General features: G+C 36.0%; 1 protein-coding gene across 2 annotated transcripts in view; it reads right to left on the bottom strand.

The window, feature by feature from the left end:
* LOC136036141 (netrin receptor UNC5C-like) overlaps positions 1 to 25653 on the bottom strand; it is a 111876-nt gene that overhangs the window by 48229 nt on the left and 37994 nt on the right. Inside the window, exons 4-7 of one of the 2 annotated variants that reach the window (XM_065718173.1) lie at positions 24855 to 25139; positions 12746 to 12922; positions 10029 to 10193; positions 3452 to 3502 (exon numbers count right to left, since the gene is read on the bottom strand). In XM_065718173.1, coding sequence (XP_065574245.1) covers positions 3452 to 3502; positions 10029 to 10193; positions 12746 to 12922; positions 24855 to 25139 — 678 coding nt within the window. The remainder of the gene's footprint in view (positions 1 to 3451; positions 3503 to 10028; positions 10194 to 12745; positions 12923 to 24854; positions 25140 to 25653) is intronic. The other variant, XM_065718174.1, reaches the window with a different exon arrangement.

Raw genomic sequence — 25653 nt, 5'->3', positions numbered from 1 at the left:
CCCCCCCCAATAGATCGGATCCGTTCCAATTATGTAAATCACGTATGTAAGACTTCTGCTTATTTTTTCCACCAAGTTTCATCCCGATCCCTCCAATCTAAGCGTTTTCCATGATTTTAGGTTCCCCCACCCCAAACTTCCCCCAACGTCACCAAATCCAGTCTGGATCTAAAATAAGAGCTTTGAGACACGATATCCTTCTAAATATCAAATTTCATTGAGATCCGATAACCCGTTCGTAAGTTAAAAATACCTCATTTTTTCTAATTTTTCAGAATTAACCCCTCCCCCAACTACCCCAAAGAGAGCGGATCCGTTCCGGCTATGTCAATCATGTATCTAGGACTCGTGATTATTTTTTCCACCAAGTTTCATCCCGATCCCTCCACTCTAAGTGTTTTTCAAGTTTTAGGTTTCCCCCTCCCAACTCCCCCCCCCTCCTATGTCACCAGATCTGGTCGAGTTTAAAATAAGAGCTCTGAGCCACGATATCCTTCTAAATATCAAATTTCATTGAGATCCGATCACCCGTTCGTAAGTTAAAAATACCTCATTTTTTCAGAAATGACCCCTCCCCCCCAACTATCCCAAAGAGAGCGGATCCGTTCCGTTTATGTCAATCATGTATCTAGCACTTGTGTTAATTTTTCCCACCAAGTTTCATCCCGATCCCTCCACTCTAAGTGTTTTCCAAGTTTTAGGTTTTCCCCTCCCAACCCCCCCAATGTCCTCTGATCCGGTCGGGATTTAAAGTAAGAGCTCTAAGACACGATATCCTCCTAAACATCAAATTTCATTGAGATCCGATAACCCGTTCGTAAGTTAAAAATACCTCATTTTTTCTAATTTTTCAGAATTACTCCCCCCCAACTACCCCTAAGAGAGCGGATCCGTTCCGCTTATGTCAATCATGTACCTGGGACTTATGCTTATTTTTCCCATCAAGTTTCATCCCAATCCCTCCACTCTAAGTGTTTTCCAAGATTTTAGGTTTCCCCCCTCCAACTCCCCCCAATGTCATCAGATCCGGTCGGGACTTAAAATAAGACCTCTGAGACACAATGTCCTTCCAAACATCAAATTTCATTAAGATCCCATCACCCATTCATAAGTTAAAAATACTTCATTTTTTCTATTTTTTCCGAATTAACCGGCCCCCCACTCCCCCCAGATGGTCAAATTAAGAAACGACTATTTCTAATTTAAGCTGGTTCCGTCCCTGATACGCCTGCCAAATTTCATCGTCCTAGTTTACCTGGAAGTGCCTAAAGTAGCAAAACCGGGACCGACAGACCGACAGACAGACAGACCGACAGAATTGGCGATTGCTATATGTCACTTGGTTAATACCAAGTGCCATAAAAACATGCTAGATTTTCTCAACTTCATAATACATATATTTTTTAGAGAAAAGTATTCAAATTTTGGATTTCTAGATTCATGGAATTAGTTAATAACTTGAGGTAATTCGAACCCTATCTTGCAGAAATAGTCTGTCTTCAGTGAGCGTGGTTAAATTAAAGATAAAAATGAAAAATTACTTTCCTACAATTCCGTGGTAAAAACAATATTTTAATTTTATTTGTTTACGTTTATGACGTATGTTCGTAAGTTAAGTACATTATTTCTTATATGTACAGCCTACCAGAAAGGGCCTTTTAAAAACGTGACTGATTCCTCTGTCATGTGTTTTTGCAACAAACTTTTGCCAGTAAGATTAACCAAAATAATAGTTAAAATTCCGGAATGAAGCTAAATCAGCTTCAATTAGCTGATCAATATGATCAGCTAAATCAGCATTTGAAGCTAAATCAGCTTCAAATGGCGATTCTTCCTCATTCGCCAGTTTTTAGGGTTTTTTTTTCAAAATACGTTTCTAAATTTTCGGTTACTGTGGGCTAGAGTTTGTTTTTTACTAGGTAGAGTCTGAAGCTTTTTCTAAGCTGGAATCGGGTAAAGACCGAAGCACAAGGAATCAGGCAGTCGAGTCAATATAATATTACATCATACCCCCGATAAGCAACTTTTCAAAATATACTCGAGTTACGTCATCTCTTGTCAAAAGATACGTATGTTTCATCATTTTGCATATCAAGATACAGTTTTTGTCAAAAATTGCATTTTATTTTAATATTATCTATTGTTGCCTGCACATAGACATAAAAAATAACTTTCAAATGAGCCCTTCAACATCTTACTATGATATTTCAGTGCCCCACAAGCGGTAAAAGAGAAAAAAAAGAAGGGAAATAACTGCTTCCCATGCGAATTCAAAGCGCGTTTCTAAATTTTCGGTTACTATAGGCTAGGGGCTCGTTCTTTACTAGGCTACGACTGACGCTTCAACCATAATTTTAAGTCAGTAAAAAAAATGCAATTTTTGAGTCTCGTGATTTTTTTTACAAGTAAATTCTTTGGTTCAGTGTGGTTAAATGTTTTCTATAAAAGTTGAATGTTTCCTAAGATAGTGAATAATGGAAAACCAGAAAAAAAGGATATAAATTTTGCGAGGTAAACATACAAAGGTAAAGAAAAGATATGATATGACCTGATGATGTTACAAATTGCACATGAAAAGACGAAACGGTATAAAAAACACATACCGATTTCTTACCGACAAAACTAATGAGAAAGGCCACAACCAAAAATTGGTTGCATTGGCGCCAAAGTGTAGAAAATGATTTTTCAAAATGACAACTAAATGCCATCAAGGATGATGATCATGATGTAGCGCGGCTCAAATACGTGGAATTTCAGATATAATGCCCCGAAGAAAAGACCACTTGTGAAATCCATGGACAAACATAATGACCTATCAAAATTATGAAAACAAGCAGGTAATTATCATGCAATTATTAACTTTTTTCGCAGGTAAAACAACTTGCTTAAATCGTCGGATAATTCTTCAACGCCCATCAGTGACAAGTCCAATGACTGTCTAGAGTTAGTAACAAGGAGTTGCGTATAAGTCAAAAATATACATGGCTTTATTCCGACAGTTTTGTTAAAATGATTTTCAGTCTAAATAACACAACAAAATCTATGAAATACCTGAAGTTAAATATGATCCAGTATGAAGCGAAAATGAATGGATTTATCAATATATTAATGTCGGCTATTTAACATTAAACTATGTTATGGATACTTTTCTCGCAAGAGCACAACCAAAAGGGAGGCCCTTGCCCCCTAGAATACCACTACTTTATACGATTTCATCCGCGTTTATGATGTTTTCTGCATAAATGCCCCTACCGTGAATAGAATAATATATGTAATAAAACGGATATCGTCGTTAATGATAGCGATTGAACTGGAAACGAATATGTTCTAACCTCCCCCCCCCAGTCAAATCCTGGCTAGAGCTCTTTAGTATCCACACAAAAGATGCTATGATACGAGTTCCTCATATTTGATTAAAAAATTGTATATATATGATCTTTTTTCTTCCTACCTTCCTCACCAGTATCGTAATCACCGTCCGGAAATAGGGCTTCTTGTCCAACTGAAAAAAAGAACGCTTTAAGGGTTTCATTTACTTCTTCAAGAAAGGTTTCTCAGAAGACATAGTCTAATGGTGGGATTAATATGCATGAAAAAGTTAATCTTTGAAGGGCTTTTTCGATAACTTAATAGACGAAGCTCGACAAGAGAAGAAAAAATTACAAAATTTGAAACTTGAGAAGGAACCAACTCCTTTTTATTGGACATTTCTATATTAAATGAATATAAGAAATATGAGACCTTTTCCTGCCAGGCGTCAAGAAATTTAAAGGTTATTAAAGCAATAATTATAAAAAAGAAATAGTATTTAAAATAACAGGGCTTCCACTAAAAAAGCTTTGATGAGAGTTGTACGGAGGATATTACAAACATTCACACAGGGAAGACGGCATAAATTAATTAAGGAACGGGGCTGGTAAATTGTCAACACCGAAAAAATTTGATGAGAGTTGTACGGAGGATATTACAAACATTCACACAGGGAGGACGGCATAAATTAATTAAGGAACGGGGCTGGTAAATAGTCAACACTGAAAAAATTTGATGAGAGTTGTACGGAGGATATTACAAACATTCACACAGGGAAGACGGCATAAATTAATTAAGGAACGGGGCTGGTAAATTGTCAACACTGAAAAAAATTGATGAGAGTTGTACGGAGGATATTACAAACATTCACACAGGGAGGACGGCATAAATTAATTAAGGAACGGGGCTGGTAAATAGTCAACACTGAAAAAATTTGATGAGAGTTGTACGGAGGATATTACAAACATTCACACAGGGAGGACGGCATAAATTAATTAAGGAACGGGACTGGTAAATAGTCAACACTGAAAAAATTTGATGAGAGTTGTACGGAGGATATTACAAACATTCACACAGGGAGGACGGCATAAATTAATTAAGGAACGGGGCTGGTAAATTGTCAACACTGAAGAAATTTGATGAGAGTTGTACGGAGGATATTACAAACATTCACACAGGGAGGACGGCATAAATTAATTAAGGAACGGGGCTGGTAAATAGTCAACACTGAAAAAATTTGATGAGAGTTGTACGGAGGATATTACAAACATTCACACAGGGAGGACGGCATAAATTAATTAAGGAACGGGGCTGGTAAATTGTCAACACTAAAAAAATTTGATGAGAGTTGTACGGAGGATATTACAAACATTCACACAGGGAGGACGGCATAAATTAATTAAGGAACGGGGCTGGTAAATTGTCAACACTGAAAAAATTGATTACATGAACAAAACTGAGGGTTCCAGATTAGTTTTAAAAGTGCTGAAATTTAGAGGATATCTAGTTTCCCAGCTTCAATGCTAATAAATCCTAAATTGAATCCCGGGACAATCTCGGACCAAAAAGGGTTAAAAGCAGTGTCCTTTCAGCTTAAACTAGGCGTAGTTTATCAATATAGTCGTACTTACGTCATCAACTGGCCTCTGTTAAAGCCTGCATTTAGAGGTAAGCCCTATGAGGTACACACGTCCTACAAGGTACATATACCCTATGAGGCACATACACCCTATTGGAACAAATGTCCTATGAAGTACATACGCCCTATGAGGTACATATGCCCTATGTTTTAACCTTGAGGTCTGACTCAGCAAGACCTACAAATTTTTAGCTGCTAATATGTTCAATTGCTTATTAAAATGGTTTTACACTCATCCATTCCCATTTGAATTTCTTGATCCAGAGTTATGTAGATAAAGCGTCTTCTTATGTGATATTTAATTGATAAATATAAATAGAAGACATTTTTCTAACAAATTGAATTTAGAAAATGTATGGAAATGGCATATACAAATTTATCTAGAAATTGTAAAAAATGAAAAAAAAAAACGCAAAAGCTCTGGGTGGTCTTGGCATAAAAAAGTAGCTTATGTGTGATGCCGTTTTGTAATAATAAGAAACGTTCTCTTGGACTTCAGGTTTAGAATAGGTCAAAACAAGAGGAACCATTCAGTATATAATTTTATCGATTGACGTCTAATTTTTAAGGGAGAGTTTATATGGGTATCCCTAGACATTTTTTTTATTAGCCAACATCAATTAAAACTCTGCCGTTTACCTGGGTGGTTCCATTGAGCCACTCAACAGTTTGAACATAGGCGATGCATCACTGTCAAAAAAATGGTTAACAACAATTCGGAATAATATACAACCATGCTGATTTTTTATTAATGATTCTTTCAGCCCGCATAGACCGAAAAGAAATGACCTCGTAAAAACAAACTGAATTAAAGATCTGGATTCAACTTCCTGCTGCTTGAAGTATTACAATTCTTAAACCTTTGCTGATTTAGGCCATATGTTTTATGGGTTATTTTGCCCTCTCTTTTTAAATTTTAATACTTGAACGTTATGCTTCTTAATGATTAAGATAGGAGAAGCAACAAGTGGTAGCATATTGGCCTCAAAACGAAAGGGCGCACCTTAGATTTTTTCTACATATGGAATATTATACTCCTAAGAGTCCATTCATCAGTTACTGTGCAATATATTTCGTATTTTTAAAGGTATCTTTAGGTACTTGAATGTTAAAGGGTGCATACAGAAGCTAAGTAGAACAGGTTTCTTCGTTTGTTTCTTTCAGCTTAGCGTGAGACAAGTGACAAAATAGATGGGAAATATATAATTCGAGCTATATATTTGCACATTAGGGGGGTGGGGGTTAAACTATTTGGACAGTGTGAAGTTAGAAAACAATTCTTACTAAATAACATGCAGAATAATTGTACCTAACACATTTGCATGCAGACCCGTTATACTTTACCCCTTTGCCCTAATGTTCAAATATATAGCCCAAACCTGTTTCTAAAGTATTACATTCACTATATTATAAATTTCATTCAATACAGATCGCAAACTCAATGAAAACCGGTTCTACTTAGCTTCTAATAGACGCTACAACAGACAAGTACCTATTTTTAACTCATAACAGGTTAGGACTGCCATGACCGTAGGCAGGAAGTGGAGGTGATTGGTGCCCACTCCAATGTCATTATTATTACTATTTGCACTAGAACTTTTTTACTTGTTCATTATGAATCATTCATTTTCTGAAGCACCCCTCGCCCCCCTGAAACAATTCCTGTGCATGTGCTTTGCATAGCTGGGTAAATGTCTGAAACTTCAAACTAATCACTAACCTGAAGACAATCGCGCTACTTCTTTCAATGGGTACCTGAAGCGACCGAGTCCCTATTATACAATCAGATTCAGTAGACTTTCGATCCTTACAAGTGAGTATACGTTTTTCTATTTTATGCCTGTCATCTGAGGGGTTTTGCGACTAGTCCTGCTATAAATTGGAATTTTTTGTAGTTAAAAATCATCATAAGAAAGCTGTTACAGTGAAAAGCTTCAGAAGCTTGTTTTTACTCTGCTGCTGATGATGTTGAAAACTGTCAGATATATCCTTCGTCTTCGGGTACAACGAAACGGTATAGGTTTGACAAATATGGCCTTTCAAAATGTAAACGGTGACCGCCAAGACAAGAATTTTTGCCTTCATTATATTGAGCCTTCTTGTGGCTTAATTTTACTATTCTTTATTTATTTTTCCATCATCTTATAACAAAAAAGACAAGAAACTGGCTGAAATGTACAATACTCCTGAAATCCAGCCAAAATGTTATTTTACCAGGATAAATTTGAAGTCAAAATTTTCTTACGAAACCTAGCAACTGAGCACAATATTACAAAAAAGGTACAATATAAATAGCTAGCATTATCCAATCATGACCAAAGCTATTTCTGGGGAGGGATGGGTGTAATTACGGTAAGAAAGCATGTCTAATACCAGTTATACAGCAACTTTGCACAAGATATAGACATCAGAATAGAACAGTCCTCCTTGTTTTAAGGCTATGTGGTGCACCCAGGGCCGTATCCTGGATTTTCTTTTTTTCTGGGGGGGGGCAAAGGATTTTTTTTGTGGGGTGGTCTACAAAACTTTAAAAACGCATAAATTTTTTTAAGCATTTTTGTTACGTTTTTACGAGTTGAACAAACATTTCGGGGGGAGGGGATTCAAACCCCTTAGCCCCCCTGGATACAGCCTTGGGTGCAACCATGACTGCTCTTTCATGTATTAAAAGGAACCATCAATAAATTATAGTTAACCCTGATTCAGGTAGCAAAAAGCAGAAGAAAGTGGTGCCATTTTCTAAAAACAACTTCTAACACTTTGTTCCGTCAAGCTTATACATTTACCCTAGAATTAGGGCTGAATTACCCTTAAAATTATTTTCCAGTTTGGATTACCTTTTTCAGTTAATTGCTATTTTGTGACATGAATAAAGAAGTCCAAAACAATTTTCTTGAAGTAAGAAGGAAGAACCTTTGGAAATTAACGAACACAGGCCAAGTTTTCTCTCGTGATGTTTGACGGAATTACAGAGCCTAATCAACACTAATTGGAAACACAACCGCCCTTAGTCTATGATTTAATGGGAGGTAATTGGGGAATAAGTTGATGGAGGACTAACATTTAGAAGCCCTGCCTCCTTTTAATGAATTTGGTTTACCTCTCACATGCTAAAAATAAATTATCTAATTTGAGTCCCGTTAAAATGACCACCCGCATTGAAAAGATGACATAAATGAAAAAAAATGTGCTTATTTTTAAGTGTTACATTTTAGATTGTTCATGTTTACTAACTTTGCCCTTAATCATTTTTACTTGATTTACTTTAGGGGTATTTTACTGTAGTTAAGAGATACACGATGTGGTAATGCTGACAACGCAATTTTTTAGATGGCTTATTTTTCCTAAAACTGAAGTTCAAAGACACAAAGCTAATTAAACAAAAAGAATAAAAAAAATTAACGCAACATAGATCTTAAACCTCTAGTTGTTGTGTAATTTATACAACGACTAGTCAAAAATATAAAAATTTAAAATAAATACAAGACTGGATCTTACTTTCTTTTTTTTGCATAAAAATAATATTTGAAATTGCTTTTACATTTCAACAAAAGATTGTTAACACAGTGAACTTCCGCCAGTTTCCTTTTTTCTTTACGGCATATGCGCCAATATGGTGTTATAATATTTTCCTTGGGGGGGGGGGTAATTTATTTTACAAAAACACGTTCTTTGGCCATAATTTTTCCACGAGGAGGAGGCGGCCCTAAGGATAACCTTCAGTAGGAACTTCGCCTAACCACGCATATAGACTATTTTCGAGTGGGCTATTAACAAAAATTAAAAACAATCGCAAATTTATGGAATATCCAAGATTTCTGGAGGGGGCAGCCCTTGCCCAGTACAATTCTTGATTTCCCCCTATGCGCTCATTTTTATCCAGACATAATACCAAACCTATATTTAAACACTCGTACGTACCAGGTTTACGACTCCCTAACAAATTTTCAATGATCAACAAGGATTGATGATTGCAGTGGCTATTTCATTTTTGACTACACTAGTTTTCTTTTAAATTAAGATTTAACACATAAAAATAAACAAAAATTAACCAGTTTCAATAGGCACTATTCCATTCGGTACTTTTCGGTTATTCGAAACACCCAAGAATCTAAGTTAGGTTAATCCTAATGAAATGTAAAATAAAATAATACTTTAGAAATAAAATTATGAAAATCTAACCTAGCCTAACCCAACCTAATCTAACTTAGCCCAATCTAACGTAACTTTACCTAAGCCCCCCTCCCCCTAATGTGCAAACATATAGCCCAAATTATACAAGTCAAATGGAATCTAGTAAAGTCCAATGCATTGTATCATCCGTGACTTGTTTTTGAAGCTATGAAACTGGTTTTCTGAGATGTAACCTAAGCGTAACTCTTGAATGTGTTTCGAATAACCGACAAGCACCTTCCATTCGATGCTACACAACGTGCTCAATCACAACTATTATAAATCAGATTTACACCGTAGAATGTATGTTAAGCCTGCGTGGCCTACGCTTTCCTTTGAGCAAGTACAGTACTTTGGAAGTTAAATTCGTCTACATCGCCGGTATGTAATAATACGGAATTCTACATCAATGACCTGGATTTTTGGTTTAAGTTACAGGTCGGCTTGTCCAATTAAACCGAACCTTTGACTTAAACATCATGGGTAGCAAGGCATATCAATTTCCCCATGCAATCAGAGCATGGAAAAACAAGACTCATTTCTACTTGCTTGACCTGTGAGGAATGGAATGACTCGAGTGACAACTAGTTACCCTATTTAGGATCTTTAGTTGTTGTATTCATCCTTTTAATGTCTTTTGAAAATTCTAAGAGCGAAGCCTATATGACTCCATTAAAATTGTCCTTTATAGAAATTCAGATTATTTTTATAGATTCGTCATTAAGCGTATGACCAGAATTCCAAGAGAAAAAACATATTCTTTTAAACCATAATATCCATTTCCCAACAATTTACAAAGCGTCTTTGAACAATCCAGTACATACAAATGATTAAAAGGTTATCTTAAGTCATGAGGATAGTGATGGTAAGGCTGTCGAATAGTTTTAGGTGGATGGTAAGACCGTACCTTTGCACATTCCTCCGGTACAATTTGCAAAAACCAGATCCTTTCCTATACAATACCTCCCTGAACCGGAGGGTGGAGGGCTGGTGCATGTTCTTTTCTTTTGTTGTTTGCAATCAGGACCACAAATTGACCACGCAGACCAAGACGTCCATTTACCATCAACGGCTGAAATAAAAATAAAGGAAAATAGTGTCGCTTTAAAGGATCTTTTATGTAATGAAATACATCGAAACATTTTAAGGGATGTAATTAATCACGATTCTAAATATCAGGGTCTTGTGTGGCAGTGTGAAATCCAAATGTAGATCATAGCACTTGCATAAGCGTCGTTCACACTAGATACGTATTTTCCAATGCCAAGTAGTTAAGTCACGTTACTTTAAGCGTAATTTTCCACACTTGAACAAGCCCTTTCAGACTGGGCTAGCGTGAAATCCATAAAACCAACATAATCATCATCTAAAATCATCGCAATCTTCTTAAGCAAACTATTCAAAAATTTAAAATGTGGAATAGGGTTGAAGAATCAAGCTCTGATCAAGCTCTGAAAGGCTTTCTAAGGAAAGTTCATTAATTTGCTTTCGAAATTTATGAATTGTTTATCCAGAAATTCCATTTTGTCTCTGCTATATTGCCTTTTCCATGACATAACGTAAACTTACATTACGTAAAACTCTTAATAGATATCGAGTCTACTTAGCACTGTCTATGCTACGGACAGACCTTGGTCCGTAAAATTGCATAACGTGAAGTATTAAGTTATGCTAGTGTGAGAGATTCCTCCTAACCATTGCATCTGAGACTGGGATAAAGACTTTAAGCAGGTAAAATTATCTTGTGTGTATGATTGAATCTATAGAATGTTTTTCAGTAGGAAAAACCTTCTGTCGTCTTTGGAAATCCTTCTTTTTTTTTTTTTTTTTTTTTTAGAGGAAAGGTTCCGGAGGAATTTTTTTTTTTTTTTTTTTTAGAGGAAATTTTCGGGTAAAATTTTACACGGGAGTTGAGGAGGGGGGATTTCGAGGGATCATTTGAAAAACGGCCAGAACTTAAAAAACACACATTTTTCCACTCAAGGTAAGGAGAGATATCAGAACTTAAAACGAACAGAAATTATTTCGTATATAAGGGGGACTGCCCCTTCCTCAATCCTCACTTCTTACACTAAAGTTCTCTATTGTCGCAATTCTTGAAGAAAGACTGCTCAAACACAAAGGCTGCTTAATTTGAAAAAAGAGTATTTCTAAAGAAACTTTGAGACTTTAACTTTCGATCAATACAAGCTTTCAATTCTGTTCGAATCAACTCTTTTCCAAAATTCTACTGCAACTATTTCGATACGATCAGTTGGTGAAAAACATAAACAGGATATTTTTTTTTACGGAAAGTAGAAAATTCAGTATTTTTGGAGGGTAGGACCTGAAGTTCTCTATGAAGAAAGCCTCCGATTTTGGGGGTTCTCAGATTATGTAGAATTTCAAGATATAATTTTCTTCAAGATCACACCTTCTTTGGGAATATTTTACCTTTTACTAAAATTGTACAAACATTGTTGGGCTAATAATTTTTAACGATTACATTCAGAACTGATGAACTTTACTTTTTGGTGTCGGCATAAAAAGTGGAATTTCTGCAAAAATATACCTAACCTCTCTTAACAAAAAGATATTGGTTAATAAAGCTCTATTAATTTAAAATATTAAAAGCTTATTAAAACATAATTATAAATATGGAATTATAATTACAATTATAATTATATAATTATAATTATAAATATATACAATTATTAAAATATCAAAAGATATTAAAAGCTCTTCAATTAGTGTTTCACTGCAGATGGGACACTGGCTGAGAGACGGGCACTACGAAACAGTAGATTTAAGGGATCTGCCTTACAGTAAATCTCGTAGAGATCCTGTAAGTAATGACGGGGGCAACACTCCAGAGGTTACGACTTAATTGCAATTCGGTATCACAAACAGTTTGATATTGCAAGAAAAGCTTCAACTGTGTTTCAAATTTGAAGTCATGCTTGCAAGAGGCCAGCCGATTTCAAACTTTTCAACTAGTCAAAATAGAGTTGGCATTTTTCTGTCTGGATTCAGTGGCGTCAACATATGGACATTTAGAGGGGGGGCTGGAAATGTATTTTTCAAAATCTAAGGGGGGCAAATCTATAATTTTGTAATGGAAATACCGAAAAATTACATTTTCGATGAAAATACCCCCAAAAGGCGTTTTTCGAAATCTAGTGGGGAATGGAAAACTCTACGACTGAACACGTACCCCCACCTTGAATTAGCACCATTGCATGGGTTTCTCAGTGAAACGGGCATTGTATATTTGTAAAACAAACTATGTATCAACTACAGGGGACTTGCAGTATAGAAAAAAGTATTGTTCAAGAGCACTTCTATGAAATTGCTTTCAAATATGAAAATAAAATTCAATTATATATACTTTCCATACTTCATAGATAGAAAATAGTGGCATCAAAGCTGTGGGGCTGTGCCCACTGGATTTTTTTGCCCACCTAGATTTTGAAAAATACCTGTTTGGAGTACTTCCATTGAAAAATGGCTTTTTATCGTGTTTTCGTTGAATGTTTTTTTAAATGACAAATTTTGCCCCCGTCTGGATTTTAAAAATATGTCTTGCCCCCCGCCATCCCCTGAATTTTATAAATTGATACCACTGATAGTAAATATTCCTCTTACCAGGACAGGGGATGCTACAGTCTTGCTTCATCACTCCTAATCCTGGACAAAGTTTTCCTCCATTTAATGGAGCTGGGGCATTGCAAAATCGGCTACGTTTTTTAAGGCCAACTCCACAAGTTCCCTGAACAGGGGTACATTCACCCCATGACGACCACGATGACCATCCACCGTTGACTAAAAAAAAAATGCTGTGTTAATAAATGAATAATGGAGTAAATACTTGTTAATAACAGTGGCGGCTTAGAGAGACAGAGGGGACAGTTGCCCCGGGTGCAGAAATTTAAGGGGCGCAAAATTTTCAAGTAACTAGTCGAACGGTTACAATCATTTTGTAATTTTGAAATTGTATTTATAATAAAATAAAGTAGAGGGCACAGTTGGCAGTATGTGCAAGTAGATTCAATCCAAAATTTTCATTTTTCCCACATCTTCATTGTCATTCCTTGAAAATAAAGGTAAGAAGACATAATTTGATTAACTTTAATGTTTTTGTGTGACATTTTGTAATCAGATTTTGTTAATAAATGAAAACTTTGTTAAAATTTGACCTTTGAATTCTTGGAAAACGGGGGGGGGGAGAACTAATAAATATTTTACTCCGGGCGCAAGAGAGGCCAGAACCGCCAGTGGTTACTAAATAAATAACGCGTGAATGCATTGAAAATAATACATACAACTTAACATACTACTTTTATGTGGATAGGTATCATACTTCAACAATTAGACCCAATTCTATAGATTAAACTGATAAGTAAAGACAAGAAAAGAACGACCTTTGTCACAAGAACCCGAAACCCTAAAGTTTCGTAACAAAAAATAACGTAAGAAAAGACTCTACTTTTACTGCTGCTGATGATTCCAAACATGCAAAATTCTAAGTCTACAGCTGCCCATCGACAGTCGTTCATATAGGAAAATTTATATTGTCTTAGAAAAAGGGGCTGAACATGTCCGTAAAGTGGGGATGGTATTCTTGATGAAAATTAAACGTTCAAATAACAAAAAAGGAGTTGGGAAATCAGCGCAAATGATTTCAGTGATGTTGTTTATTAATTCATGGAGTAGATTGTACATGATCTTACCGGTAACGGTGTATCCAGGATTTTGTCCGGGAGAGTTATTTTTTCGGGGGGGGGGGATAAAATGAAAACTTAAAAAAATGGACAACAATTTGTCTATATGCTGTTTTGTTACGTTTTTACGATTCAAATAAAATTTGGGGGAGGTTTCAAACCCAGAATATCCCCCCTCGATATAGCCTTGCTTACCGGCTTAGAGTGAATTAATATTTTTCTTTGCGCAATAGATAATGTCCAGACAGCTTTATATGATAGTTAAAACAGTAAATTGACGATGATAATTCGTACATTTTTCACAACGCAGCTATAAATGACTAAAATAAAAAGCACTAGGTCTCTGTAAATCATTTGTTGAAGTAAATCAATAGTTATCAGATAAATGATGATTTCTCATGTCTAATGCTGCGAAGTATCCTCAGAATCAAGTGAAGAAGACGAAATATGCTGCACTTCCAAAGAACCCTTGACTCGGAGGGAGGGAAACTTCCCTGACAAATGAATATAACAAATGGAATGAAAAGTGGAGAAATTAAAGTCTGAGGAATGAGATCTGGAGAAATGAAAATCGCCAAAGTAATGCCATCCGACCTTAATTGACCCGATACCACCCACGAGGATGGATTCAGTTGGTAAGTAAATGGAGTTCGATGGACATGTCTAGCAAGCCTTGTATGCCTAAACATGTGTCTGGTTAGATCTTTCTGTCCAGATGGCTACCGTTCACACGTGAAATTATGTGCCGAATTGAAACGACTTTCAGCCAAACTTTAAAATACTGGAATTCAAACTGTCAATTAGAAAGCTTCATTATTCAGATACTTGTTCTGTTTTGTTTTCTAGATTATTCTTTTTTCTTTTGGCCAATCAGCGTCCCAGTGTGTGTCTGACCCACCTCTAATCAAATGGCTCCCGACCTTCTTCTTTGGGGGGGGGGGGGGGTTCATTAAGCTACTTCATTTTCGTGAAAAATCTTACATAAGAATGCTTAATATTATTATATATTATTTATATAATATTATATTTATATTATTATATATTTATTATATATATTATATATATTAAGAGTATATTTGTTTATATTAAGAGTTTATAATTTATAAAGTATGCTAAAGTAGGTGAAGGAACGCAATATTATGGTACAAAAACAAAAGTGACCGTCAATTGTGTAATTTTACTACCTATGCTGTTATAGTGAACCAGTTTGCATTGCTTTAATTCTTAAAGTTTGTTCACGTGTCCTAACGAAACTTAACCATTAAACCAAGCATTATAAATTATAATTAACTTATATACACGATATCTCGCACCTATCGCATACAAGTTATTGCAAACCTTCGAGAGTGGTGTTTTCAAAGACTTGCTTATTACTCATATTACAATGTATATTATTTCTGTCAAATGACATCTTATCGCGGCCCACCAGGGTGCTTGCCACGGCACAATGGCTAGGAACCAGCTCTATATAAACCTTACCTGGCAATCATATTGCTAGGCACGAAATCTTACGTAGACATACGTGTGAGCAGGCTCAAGTAGCGGCCGCTCAGCAAAGGTAAAATGACAGAAATATATTGTTAGATCATCAGTCGTGCCATGAGTATACGTCTATAGTATCGGTACGAAAAATGATCCGTTTGAGCAACAACTGACGGAACAAAAACTAATCGTCGGACACGCCTGTTGCCAAGCTCATTTGAATTTTCTGTCAGAGTAAGGGGTATGAAAATAATAATAAATTCCTCTGTAACACGCGCCAGAGAAATATAGGCAGTACACGAATAGAAAATTAGCATATTTTGATGGATGGTACAAAATATGGGCTACTTGTATTTAACAAATAATAGGGTAAATTGACAGATGAGAGCGGGCTGAACTCAACAAATTACTTTAGTTAACAAGGTGTTTTGCTTGCATTAACTAAATAACAGAAACACATAAAAAGTATATTCAACGGAGGACACTCGAAGCACCTTGAGGTTTTACGAGAACTGCATTTTAAAGTTGGCTACTGCCGGTAAAATAATCCTTCATTCATTCTCTTCCCTCACATGAGCGCTTAGTTTTCCTTCTTCTAGATGAAGACATGGCTAATTATCTGGATGATGGTTATTGGACATTTTTGTCTGTGTAGGGGGGGGGGGGTTTCAGTGAGAAGTGAAACTAGGTAAAGAGAAAATCCACCATTGCAGCTTAGTGCAAAAAAGATGGAATTAGTATTGATTCGTGATAATTTTATTAACAGGAAGGATATTTTTGACCACTTTTACAAAGTATCTGCAACTCACATACTTACGCAGGAGGAGCCTTTAGGCGAAGATCCCTCCCCTGAAATTTCCAAATTGTCGTGATTTCTCCAAATACTTAAATTGGTACTTAGTATTATACGAGAAACAGTCGAGAAGTGAATTTTGATTAATGCTAATTAAATATACCTAAGTAAGATAAAAATAGAGATTAATAGCTTAGAAACAAATTTGGGCTATATATTTATACATTAGAGGGTGGGGATGAAGCATAGCATATATTAAATATGTAACCTAAACAAACCTATTCTAACCTATTCTATTGAATTGAAATTTAGCTATAGATGGTCAAAGACTATATTCTATCACTATACATTGCAAACTAACCGAGATGAAAACCGGAATGTCTAGAGTGTTTCTCGTATAATACTTAATTATCCTTAAATTTCCCATATAATTTATCTATTTTTGTGTTTATTTCGAATCTACGAGCAGAAATCTGAGTAGTGTGTATCGAGAGAAAGATATTTTCGTTCCTAGCAATCCCAAAAAACAACTTACAAATTGTTCGCCCGGTTTCAAGCTATGGTACCGTACCATCAAATTTAATTACATAAGTAAGTTTGGCGCGCCTCATGAAATGAGGGAGCCCAAAATGGTGTAATGTCGAGAGAAAACTACACGCTGGAATTTCAATGGCCAAAAATCAGCATGTGGGGATTTAGTGCCTCCCTTCTCAAAAACAAGACGAAACCATGCTTTAATTAGGAACACTATTTTAGCTTTTTTCAGGATTAGAGGCTTATTGGATGGTCGTGGGATGATAATTAGAGCTCTTTTTACAGATAAGGTTTTTAAACTAGATTATTTTTATAATACTATGCTGACTTATCAAGAACACGATCGGCTACCTAGGCCTTATGCCAGAGTTTACACTGTCATGCGGCGCGAAGGCGGTTTATGGGCTTAATCTTCTAGGTATTTTCATCATTTCTAATAGGTATTATCTCCTAATTATCTGTAGTTATACTAATTATCTGTAGCCTATGGGACAGGTAAAGGTTACTTTGGATTGCCATAAAATGGTTTTAGACATGCTGGTCTTCAGCTCTGAGACCCTCCAATGTTGGTTTAGCTAGGGCCTTCGACAGAGACCCTGGTCAAGACAATATCATCCTTGGTGATATCTTCTGGTCCGAGCCTCGAAGAGGCCAAGTTTAAGACAGTCCCTTTTTCGTCCTTTCCAGATTCCATTTTTTAAATTTTCAATTTACAATCGAATAGTTTTTATTTCATAACTTTTTCAGACCTCTTTTTTCTTTGGATTCAAAATTAGAAATCCATTGGAATCCATTGTCAAAGCGCTCGAGAAAAATTAACATAATAGAATTAAACCCCAAAATACGATTGCAGGAAGGATCTAGGAATGTGGTGTAATTCTATACTTCCAAATACCCATAGCCACTGCTATGAAAAGTGCTTCATTTCCATTGGTACGGTATTGCTATAGAAAAAAAAAATTGTCATCGAGTCCCAGTCTTGGCTCTAGATGGTTCTTTATATGGCTCACACATTTCTTGAGATCTTGTCCCTGCTCTTCGAAGAGCCAGTGTTGAATTGACTGACTAACATAACAGCTAAATTATACAGTACAATTAATCAGGTAAATCCACAAGAATTTACTTAGGAAGGGGTAAGTTTTTCTTAAAACCACCAAAAACAGGGAAAATATACAAGAAAACGAGGGAAGAACTGGCAGGTATAAATGTTAATTTGTGGGGTCATCTCCTGAATAAGTGGAGTTAGGAAGCTGACCAGACGCTCTTTAGACTCAGTTCTTCCCTACTCGAGACTATTTAACACTAATAGCTAACAACCAAAATATATGACAATTGCCCATGTAAGTATAGAGGAGGAAATTTTGGAGGCCTGAATTTTGAAGACCCATGCTGGTCAAAACTTCCCAAAACCAGGCAAATGATTTATAATAAAAATCAAAAATGTTAGAAATATTGTAATAACATTGACCCTTTGAAGGTGGCCAGGCATTAAAGGACCCTCCCTCCCGCGTAGACACATATCTTTAGAGATAGTCAAAAATAATTTTTATTCTGATAGGTTTTACGATGTGGCAACATTAAATAGCGCTATATGAAGCAAATTCATTAAAACGTACTGCAATACCACATAGGACTAGTTGGTATTTTACACATACTATATCAATTTTCAAAACCATATAAGTGATTTTTTTTTCAAAATAATTTTAAACATGAGCTAAGAGCTGGCACTTGTGACGAGATCGGATGAGCCACGAGTCAAAAGCTCATATGGTATGAGCTCTAAAAAAATTATAAGAATAAAAAGATTGATTTAAAAGGAAATCAGAGGCTTAATGCCGGTCGGTATTTAAAATAAGAGCTCTGAGTCACGAGATCCTTCAAAATATCAAAATTCATTAAGATCCGATCACCCACTCATAAGTTAAAAATCTCTCAATTTTTCTAATTTTTTCCTCTCCCTTCAGCCACCCAGATGGTCGAATCGGGAAAAACGACTTTATCAAGTCAATTTGTGCAGGTCCCTGACACGCCTACTAATGTTCATCGTCCTAGCACGTCCAGAAGCACCAAAATCACCAAAGCATTAAGCCAATTTCATTAGGATCTGATTACCCGTTCGTAAGTTACAAGTACCTCATTTTTTCTATTTTTTTTTTAATTAACCCCTCCCCTCTCCCAACTCAACCAAAGGGAACAGATCTAGTCCGGTTAGGTCAGTCACGTATCTTGGACTTGTGCTTATTCTTCCCACCAAGTTTCATCCTGATCTCTCCGCTTTAAGCGTTTTCCAAGATTTCCGGTTCTTCCCCCCCTCCCAATGACACTGGATCCAGTCAGGATTTAAAATAAGAGAGCCGAGTTACGAACACCCAAGAACACATTAAAATCCGAACACTCTTTCGTAAGTTAAAAATACCTAATTTTTTCTAATTTTTAAGAATTGACCCTCCCCCCTACTCCCCAAAGAGAGCAGATCCGTTCCGGTTATGTCAATCACGTATCTAGGACTTGTCCTTATTTTCCCCAACAGGTTTCATCCCGATCCCTCCACTCTAAGCGTTTTCGAAGATTTTGAGTTCCCCTCAACTCCCCCAATGTCCACGGATCTAGTCGGGATTTAAAATAAGAGCTCTGAGACACGATATCCTTCCAAAAATCAAACTTCGTTAAGATCTGATTACCCGTTCGTAAGTTAAAAAATACCTCATTTTTCTAATTTTTCCGATTTAACTGTCCCCCCACTCCCTCAGATGATTGAATCGGGATAATGACAATTTCTAATTTAGTCTGGTTTGGTTCCTGATGCGCCTGCCAAATTCCATAGTCCTAGCTTACCTGGAAGTGCCAAAACTAGCAAAACCGGAACAGACAGACCGACAGACAGACCGACCAACCGACTGAATTTGCGATTGCTATATGTCACTTGGTAGATACCAAGTGCCATAAAAATCAGTGACTATTAGTAAAAGGAAACCAACAATTTAATACTGCGTTGGGGTGATTTGTGTCTATCTTAAGTTTCAAGTTCGTGTTTTGCTTCAAAAGTTAGGTTAATTAAAATGTTTTTTCAGGGTATGCAAATTGGGAGGGAGCTTAGGCCCAGGTACTCCAAAATTATCGTGTTAGTTATAATTTTTCCATTATTTCTTGAAATTTTCATAGGATATACCTATTTATGAGAAACAAGTTCTTGCGTATGTGGCTACTTTTTTTCGACATACACTTTGAAGCTTAGTAACCGCAGTAGACGTTAAAGCACAGGGAAGCAAGCCACAATAATTAAATGTTGTCCACTGCGTCACTGTGGTCAAATAAAAATAAATTATAGAAAATAATATACATAGAAACCATAAAAGTTGAATGCAGCCAACAGTTAATTTGCAATTTAAGCGTATCGGTCGTTCAAAATCACAACAAATTATATACATTTTTCATGCTTTTGAATTGTGTGTAGCAAAAGATGATTTCAACCCCACTGTATCGATTATTAATCGATTATTAATACCTGATTATCGATATCGACTGTATCGATTATCGATATCGATTATTAATACCTGAAAAACCATATACAACATATGCTAAATTTTACCGCATAATAAACTGGGTTTTAACTGCAAATCCGTGCTATTGTCGATAAAGGTTGCGAGTCCATTTTCTCAAGTTTTAAATAAGGAGAGCAAAAAAATAGAAATATATTCAGGTGTGTGTATAATTCAACCCCGTTGAACACAACTTAAACCACATTCTACTCAATCCCAATTGACTTCAACCCTAGACAGCTCAACCCAGTTTAACTCTCCCCTTCCCATTCAACTTATACTTACTCAGCGTAGCCTAACGAGTTGAAGGAGATCGAATTGAGGTTGAATTGCATGGGGATTTAGTAAATATGGGTTGAATTACACGGGAGGGAGAGGGCACGGGAGGGTTAACGGGGATGACTTGAATACGATTGAATTTAATGAAGGATGAATTGAACTGGGTTGAGCTACATGAGAACTAAATTCCAAGCATTTTATGAGATGAGCAATTTTTCTTCTGTGGACTTGAGTAAGAAGAAATAAGAAGAATTTACCATGTGTAGTGAAATATCGTGGTTTCATTTTAGTATACAGCACATGCAATGCATCGTGCTCTTTGAGCTGAAGGTACTCAGACATTTGTTTTCACCCTGGTTGGTCTCCCTTACTCATTGTTAACTAAATAAAGCCATACGATTTCGACGTTGAGACTTATTCTTGCCATTTCCCGCAAAACTGGATTGAACACCTTTATGTATAACGGAAAAGAATAACTCAAAACTTGTCATACAATTAATCTCTTTTGATTTTGGATGGATAATATTTTTCAAACCTGAAACGATTGAATGTCACACTGTTTGCTTTCATAATGGTAATCGATCATTAGCAATCATCAAATTTGGCGTTAGAAGCCGTATTCTAACCTCATCCATCATTAAAGTAGATAACAATGCTTATCTGTGTCTAATTGTTATCACATTTCCAGCGCTTGACTTTGAATGTCGCCAATTCTCCTAGACTGCCAAAATAATGCCGGGCTAATCTTGTGCTGAGCACCATTCCGAAGGCGCCCTTATTTCCCGTTCAGTCGGTATCTCGATACACCCTTTAATGACAGTTTACCTAAATGGTACCAGTTTATCTTGGGCGACATAACCTAGACAAGTCATCGAAGGTCCTTTCTCTTAAATATGCAGTTAGCCGCTTTATTGCTCACTACTGAGTATTAGCCGCTTTATTGCTCACTACTGAGTAGTGTGTATCGAGAGAAAGATATTTTCGTTCCTAGCAATCCCAAAAAACAACTTATAAATTATTCGCCCGGTTTCAAGCTATGGTACCGTACCATCAAATTTAATTTGCAGAAGTAAGTTTGGCGCGCCTCATGAAATCTGGGAACCCAAAAAGATTGGTCGGGTATCGATACAAATCACGAATGTGATATCAGCATATTTGAGAGCCTAAATGTTTGACTTTTTTTTTACACCTTCTCTAAAATAAAGAAAAACTAAACATTTCTTTTTCTTTCCTTTTTTTTTGGGGGGGGGGGGGGTTTACTTGAACTAAGCCGAGCCCTCGCATTGACATATGTTAGAGGAAAGGAGATAGAGAATAAACCCTTTCTGAGTGGTTCCAAAACCGTTCTTATATTATATATATATATATATATATATATATATATATATATATATATATATATATATATATATATATATATATATATATATATATATATATATATATATATATATATATATATATATATTAGGGTATTATCTAAAAACGGGAGATCCCATATCCCATCAGTTTATAATTAAGCAAAGTAGGCTCACACAGGGAAGCAAGCAGAGGGGAGGCTGTATTCCCCCATCAATCAATCAATCAATATTTATTAATTCAAATTAAAAATATACAAAAACAATATTATGCCCCAACAGAGAGCAGAATAAAACCTTAAATGTTCCCCATAAAACCTTAAATGTTCTTGAATTTCTTTGTACTTCTTATTCAAATTATTAAACAAAATTGTCTTTCATTATTGATCCCACAGAATTTTTTCTTATTATGACCTCACCCCCCAAAGGAAATTCCTGTGTACGTGCCTGGTCTGATATAAGAGTTGTATAGCTGATGCATTTTCCATTACTCTGCAATTAATTCGTCTCAAATTCTATGACTGCAACGAAAATTATCAAAAGAAAATTCCTTAGCGCGCCGCTTTTGTGGTAGCTAGAGTCGTTCAAAGGGAGGGGGTGACTGGTTCAACTGCTCCGGGCACCAAAGCTGGGAGGAAGCCGCAACTGGGAGGCTACCCATCAAATTCCTTAGCGCACCACTTTTGTGGTAGCTAGAGCCGTTCAAAGGGAGGGGGTGACTGGGTCAACTGCTCCGGGCACCACAGCTGGGAGGAAGCCGCGACTGGGGGGTTGCCCATCAAATTTTCACTTTGATTCAGCTTTTTTGCTTATTTGAGTCGAGAGGGGGACACTGTAATTAATTTGTCCCTGGGCATCACTAATCCTAGAAATAGCTTTGGTGGTAGCCGTAGTATATTATCACATATTAAAAATCAAGGGCACAGCCGTGTGCGACTTGATTTTTATTATGCGAGTTACTTTAGCTATGAACAGAACAAGTGTGTTTAATGCTATTGTTTGAGAGTTCAGTTGCGGTACGGCGGTTGTCTCATCAAAAAGAAACAAAATAAACCAACTGTTGTTATACAAAAAATTAAGTCTCAAAAGAATCCCACGGTCTTGTGTCGCATGCAAATTTTATTGTTTATTAGATACATTCTATTTGGTCTTATGAAACGGAGCAAATTATAAGTACATGAAAACTCGTTAAAGTAAATTATAAGGCATTAAATAAACATGTAATAAGCATCAAGGCTACAGAAAGGTATATCCTGCTTTAAATAAAATGTTGCAGCTCAATTTTTTTTTAGATTAACACAAATTTATAATTTCTTTTGCGTTTAATATAGCGGAAATGTTTCTTTGTGGGCGTTGCAAACATTATAGGGTACTTGTGTATTATTCAGCACACAATCAAAAAGTGAAGTTAGGTTCTTTCGTGAAACAAACTACGATGCAGGTACATTTTAAATAAATATTTTATATATAGAGGTGGTTAGGTTAGGTTAACTTAGGCATCTGATATAATGCACCCCACCCCAACCCCCCTAATGTGCAAATATATAGCCCAAACTGTTGATAAAGCTAATGAAATAAAAAAATATGATGAAAATATAATGCTTTATTACGAATATTGTAAAATTACAACTTAGAACTCTAACCTAACCTTTTGTCTTTGAGTTTTGGCTTTGTGGCTATGGAACCGGATTTTCTCATAAAATGTACCTGCATCGTAGTTTGTTTGACGAAAGAACCTAACTTCACTTATTGAGTGTGTTCTGAATAATACACAAATACCCATTATATTTTAGAATATACTGAAGGTTGGCGCTCGAATTTTGTATTCTTATAATTCAACTATTCAATCTTGTTTCTTAAAAACAATACATAAAATGTGAATGATTTTTGTATACAAAAATTCACCGAGCCATAGTTAATAGTTGTATTTGCTGCTAGTTCTCTTTTTTCATATCTTGTGAATGCAACTCCTCTTAGAGGACTGTTGGACGCCTCTTGGGCAGCCTTTAGCTGGACTGGCAGGGACAGTATTAAAAATAACTTCCGAAGAGTATTACACATAATTGTTGAATATTGATATAGATGCCATCTAAAAGCACTGCTCAATAGACCGGGGGGTTACGGGACTATCACCAGGAGTTGTGCCCTTTCGGCTCAATTTACAAGGGCGTGAGTTGACCTATTTGAGTCTTAATTTTTCCAGCAAATATAGTGCAACATTAATCAATCAAAGGCAAGGTAATTTTACAACTGTTATAATCTGGCACTTATGATGTCAGAATAAAAGCTTAGGTTGGGTTTAAAAAAAATATGTAGACATAACTAAAACATATATACCTCCTGGATTTAAAATAGAATTTGAAAAACACAAAGAATAAAGATCCTATTGAGCCATTACTGGCGCATAGGGCGTCAAATAGCCGTTTCAGTTGCTGGGTCTTTTTTTACAGGGACTAGTAGCAAGCTTGTTCCTAACCTTGCTGGCAACGGAGATCGAACCCCGTGCCACTATTGCCAAGCAGATCATCAATCCACTGTGCTATAACAAAGTTTTGAAAAAACGTGCCAAAATTTAGACACTTTTTTCATGCCTTTCCTGAAAAATAAGAAAGTGTGTGCTTAGGTAAATATACGCACATATAGCCATGCAGCACAGAGAGAGATTTTTGGAGGGTGGACGATAGGCGGGACAAGAAAAGTATGTTGAAAGTTTAAAATATATTAGGTCACATTTAAAATATATTGATCATGTGTGTGACATTTTGTGTAATTATATGAGTTTTATGGTATTATGTGCCTTTTTGTTTTTGTTTTCTTTTTGCAGTTGTTCTGCTTTTTCATAGTTATTATTATGTTCCCTGTTATATGAGTTAGTATCATGTGGTATTATTTTGTATTATTTGTTGTTGTTTTTTCCATGGCCCCTAGGTGGTTTTTGTTGCAACAGATATCTATCTATATCAAGGACTCAATATCAAAAGGCCCAAATAGTAGCCTACTCTCCTTAGTAGATTTGCACAAATATAAAAAAAAAGATATAAATATTACCAAGAACTGTGAGGACTGCAACTTCGCTAAGTCTTCTTCCCGCAATCGACTCGGCCACGCATGTATAATTGCCAATATCTGCTAAGCTTGCTTGAACTATCAGAAGATGTCCTTCATTTGATATTAAATAGTTTGGTTCCACGGCCGGGTCAATCGGCATGCCGTTTTTGAGCCAAGATATATCAGGTGGGGGAACGCCGTCCGGCGGAAGACAACGAAGCTCAACTTGCTGCTCAACCTGAACGCTAGTTGAATACGGATTTTCGATGAAGTACTTTTTCAAAGCTGCAATATAGATTTGCTATTACTAAAACAAAATACTTCACAGTTTAGATTGAACAAGCTGTAAGTTTTGAAGTTTTACTTTCTTACTTCGCTCAAATAATCTTTGCTTTTGTTCTTCCCAAAAATAAGCTTGAAAGTCGGTATTTAATATCCTCGTCATTCAGTGGCGTCAATTAACGATTAAATAAAAAAGACAAGTTTTTTTAACTGAAAGTAAGGATCGACATTAAAACTTAAAACGAACAGAAATTACTTCATATATGAAAGGGGCAGCTTCCTCATCAACGCCCCGCTCTTTACGCTAAAGTTTGACTCTTTCTCTTAACTCTACTCTTTAAAACAGTAAAAAACTTTAGCATAAAGAGCGGGGCGTTGATGAGGAAGCAGCCCCTTTCATATATGAATTAATTTCTGTTCGTTTTAAGTTTTAATGTCGCTCCTTACTTTCAGTTTAAAAAAACTTGTTTTTGTATTTAATTTCTGAACGTTTTTGAATCAATGCATGTTTTGATTT

The sequence above is a fragment of the Artemia franciscana genome, chromosome 15 (assembly GCF_032884065.1).
Source record: "Artemia franciscana chromosome 15, ASM3288406v1, whole genome shotgun sequence".
NCBI classification, from domain to species: Eukaryota; Metazoa; Arthropoda; class Branchiopoda; order Anostraca; family Artemiidae; genus Artemia; species Artemia franciscana.
This window is presented reverse-complemented; position numbering and strand designations above follow the sequence as displayed.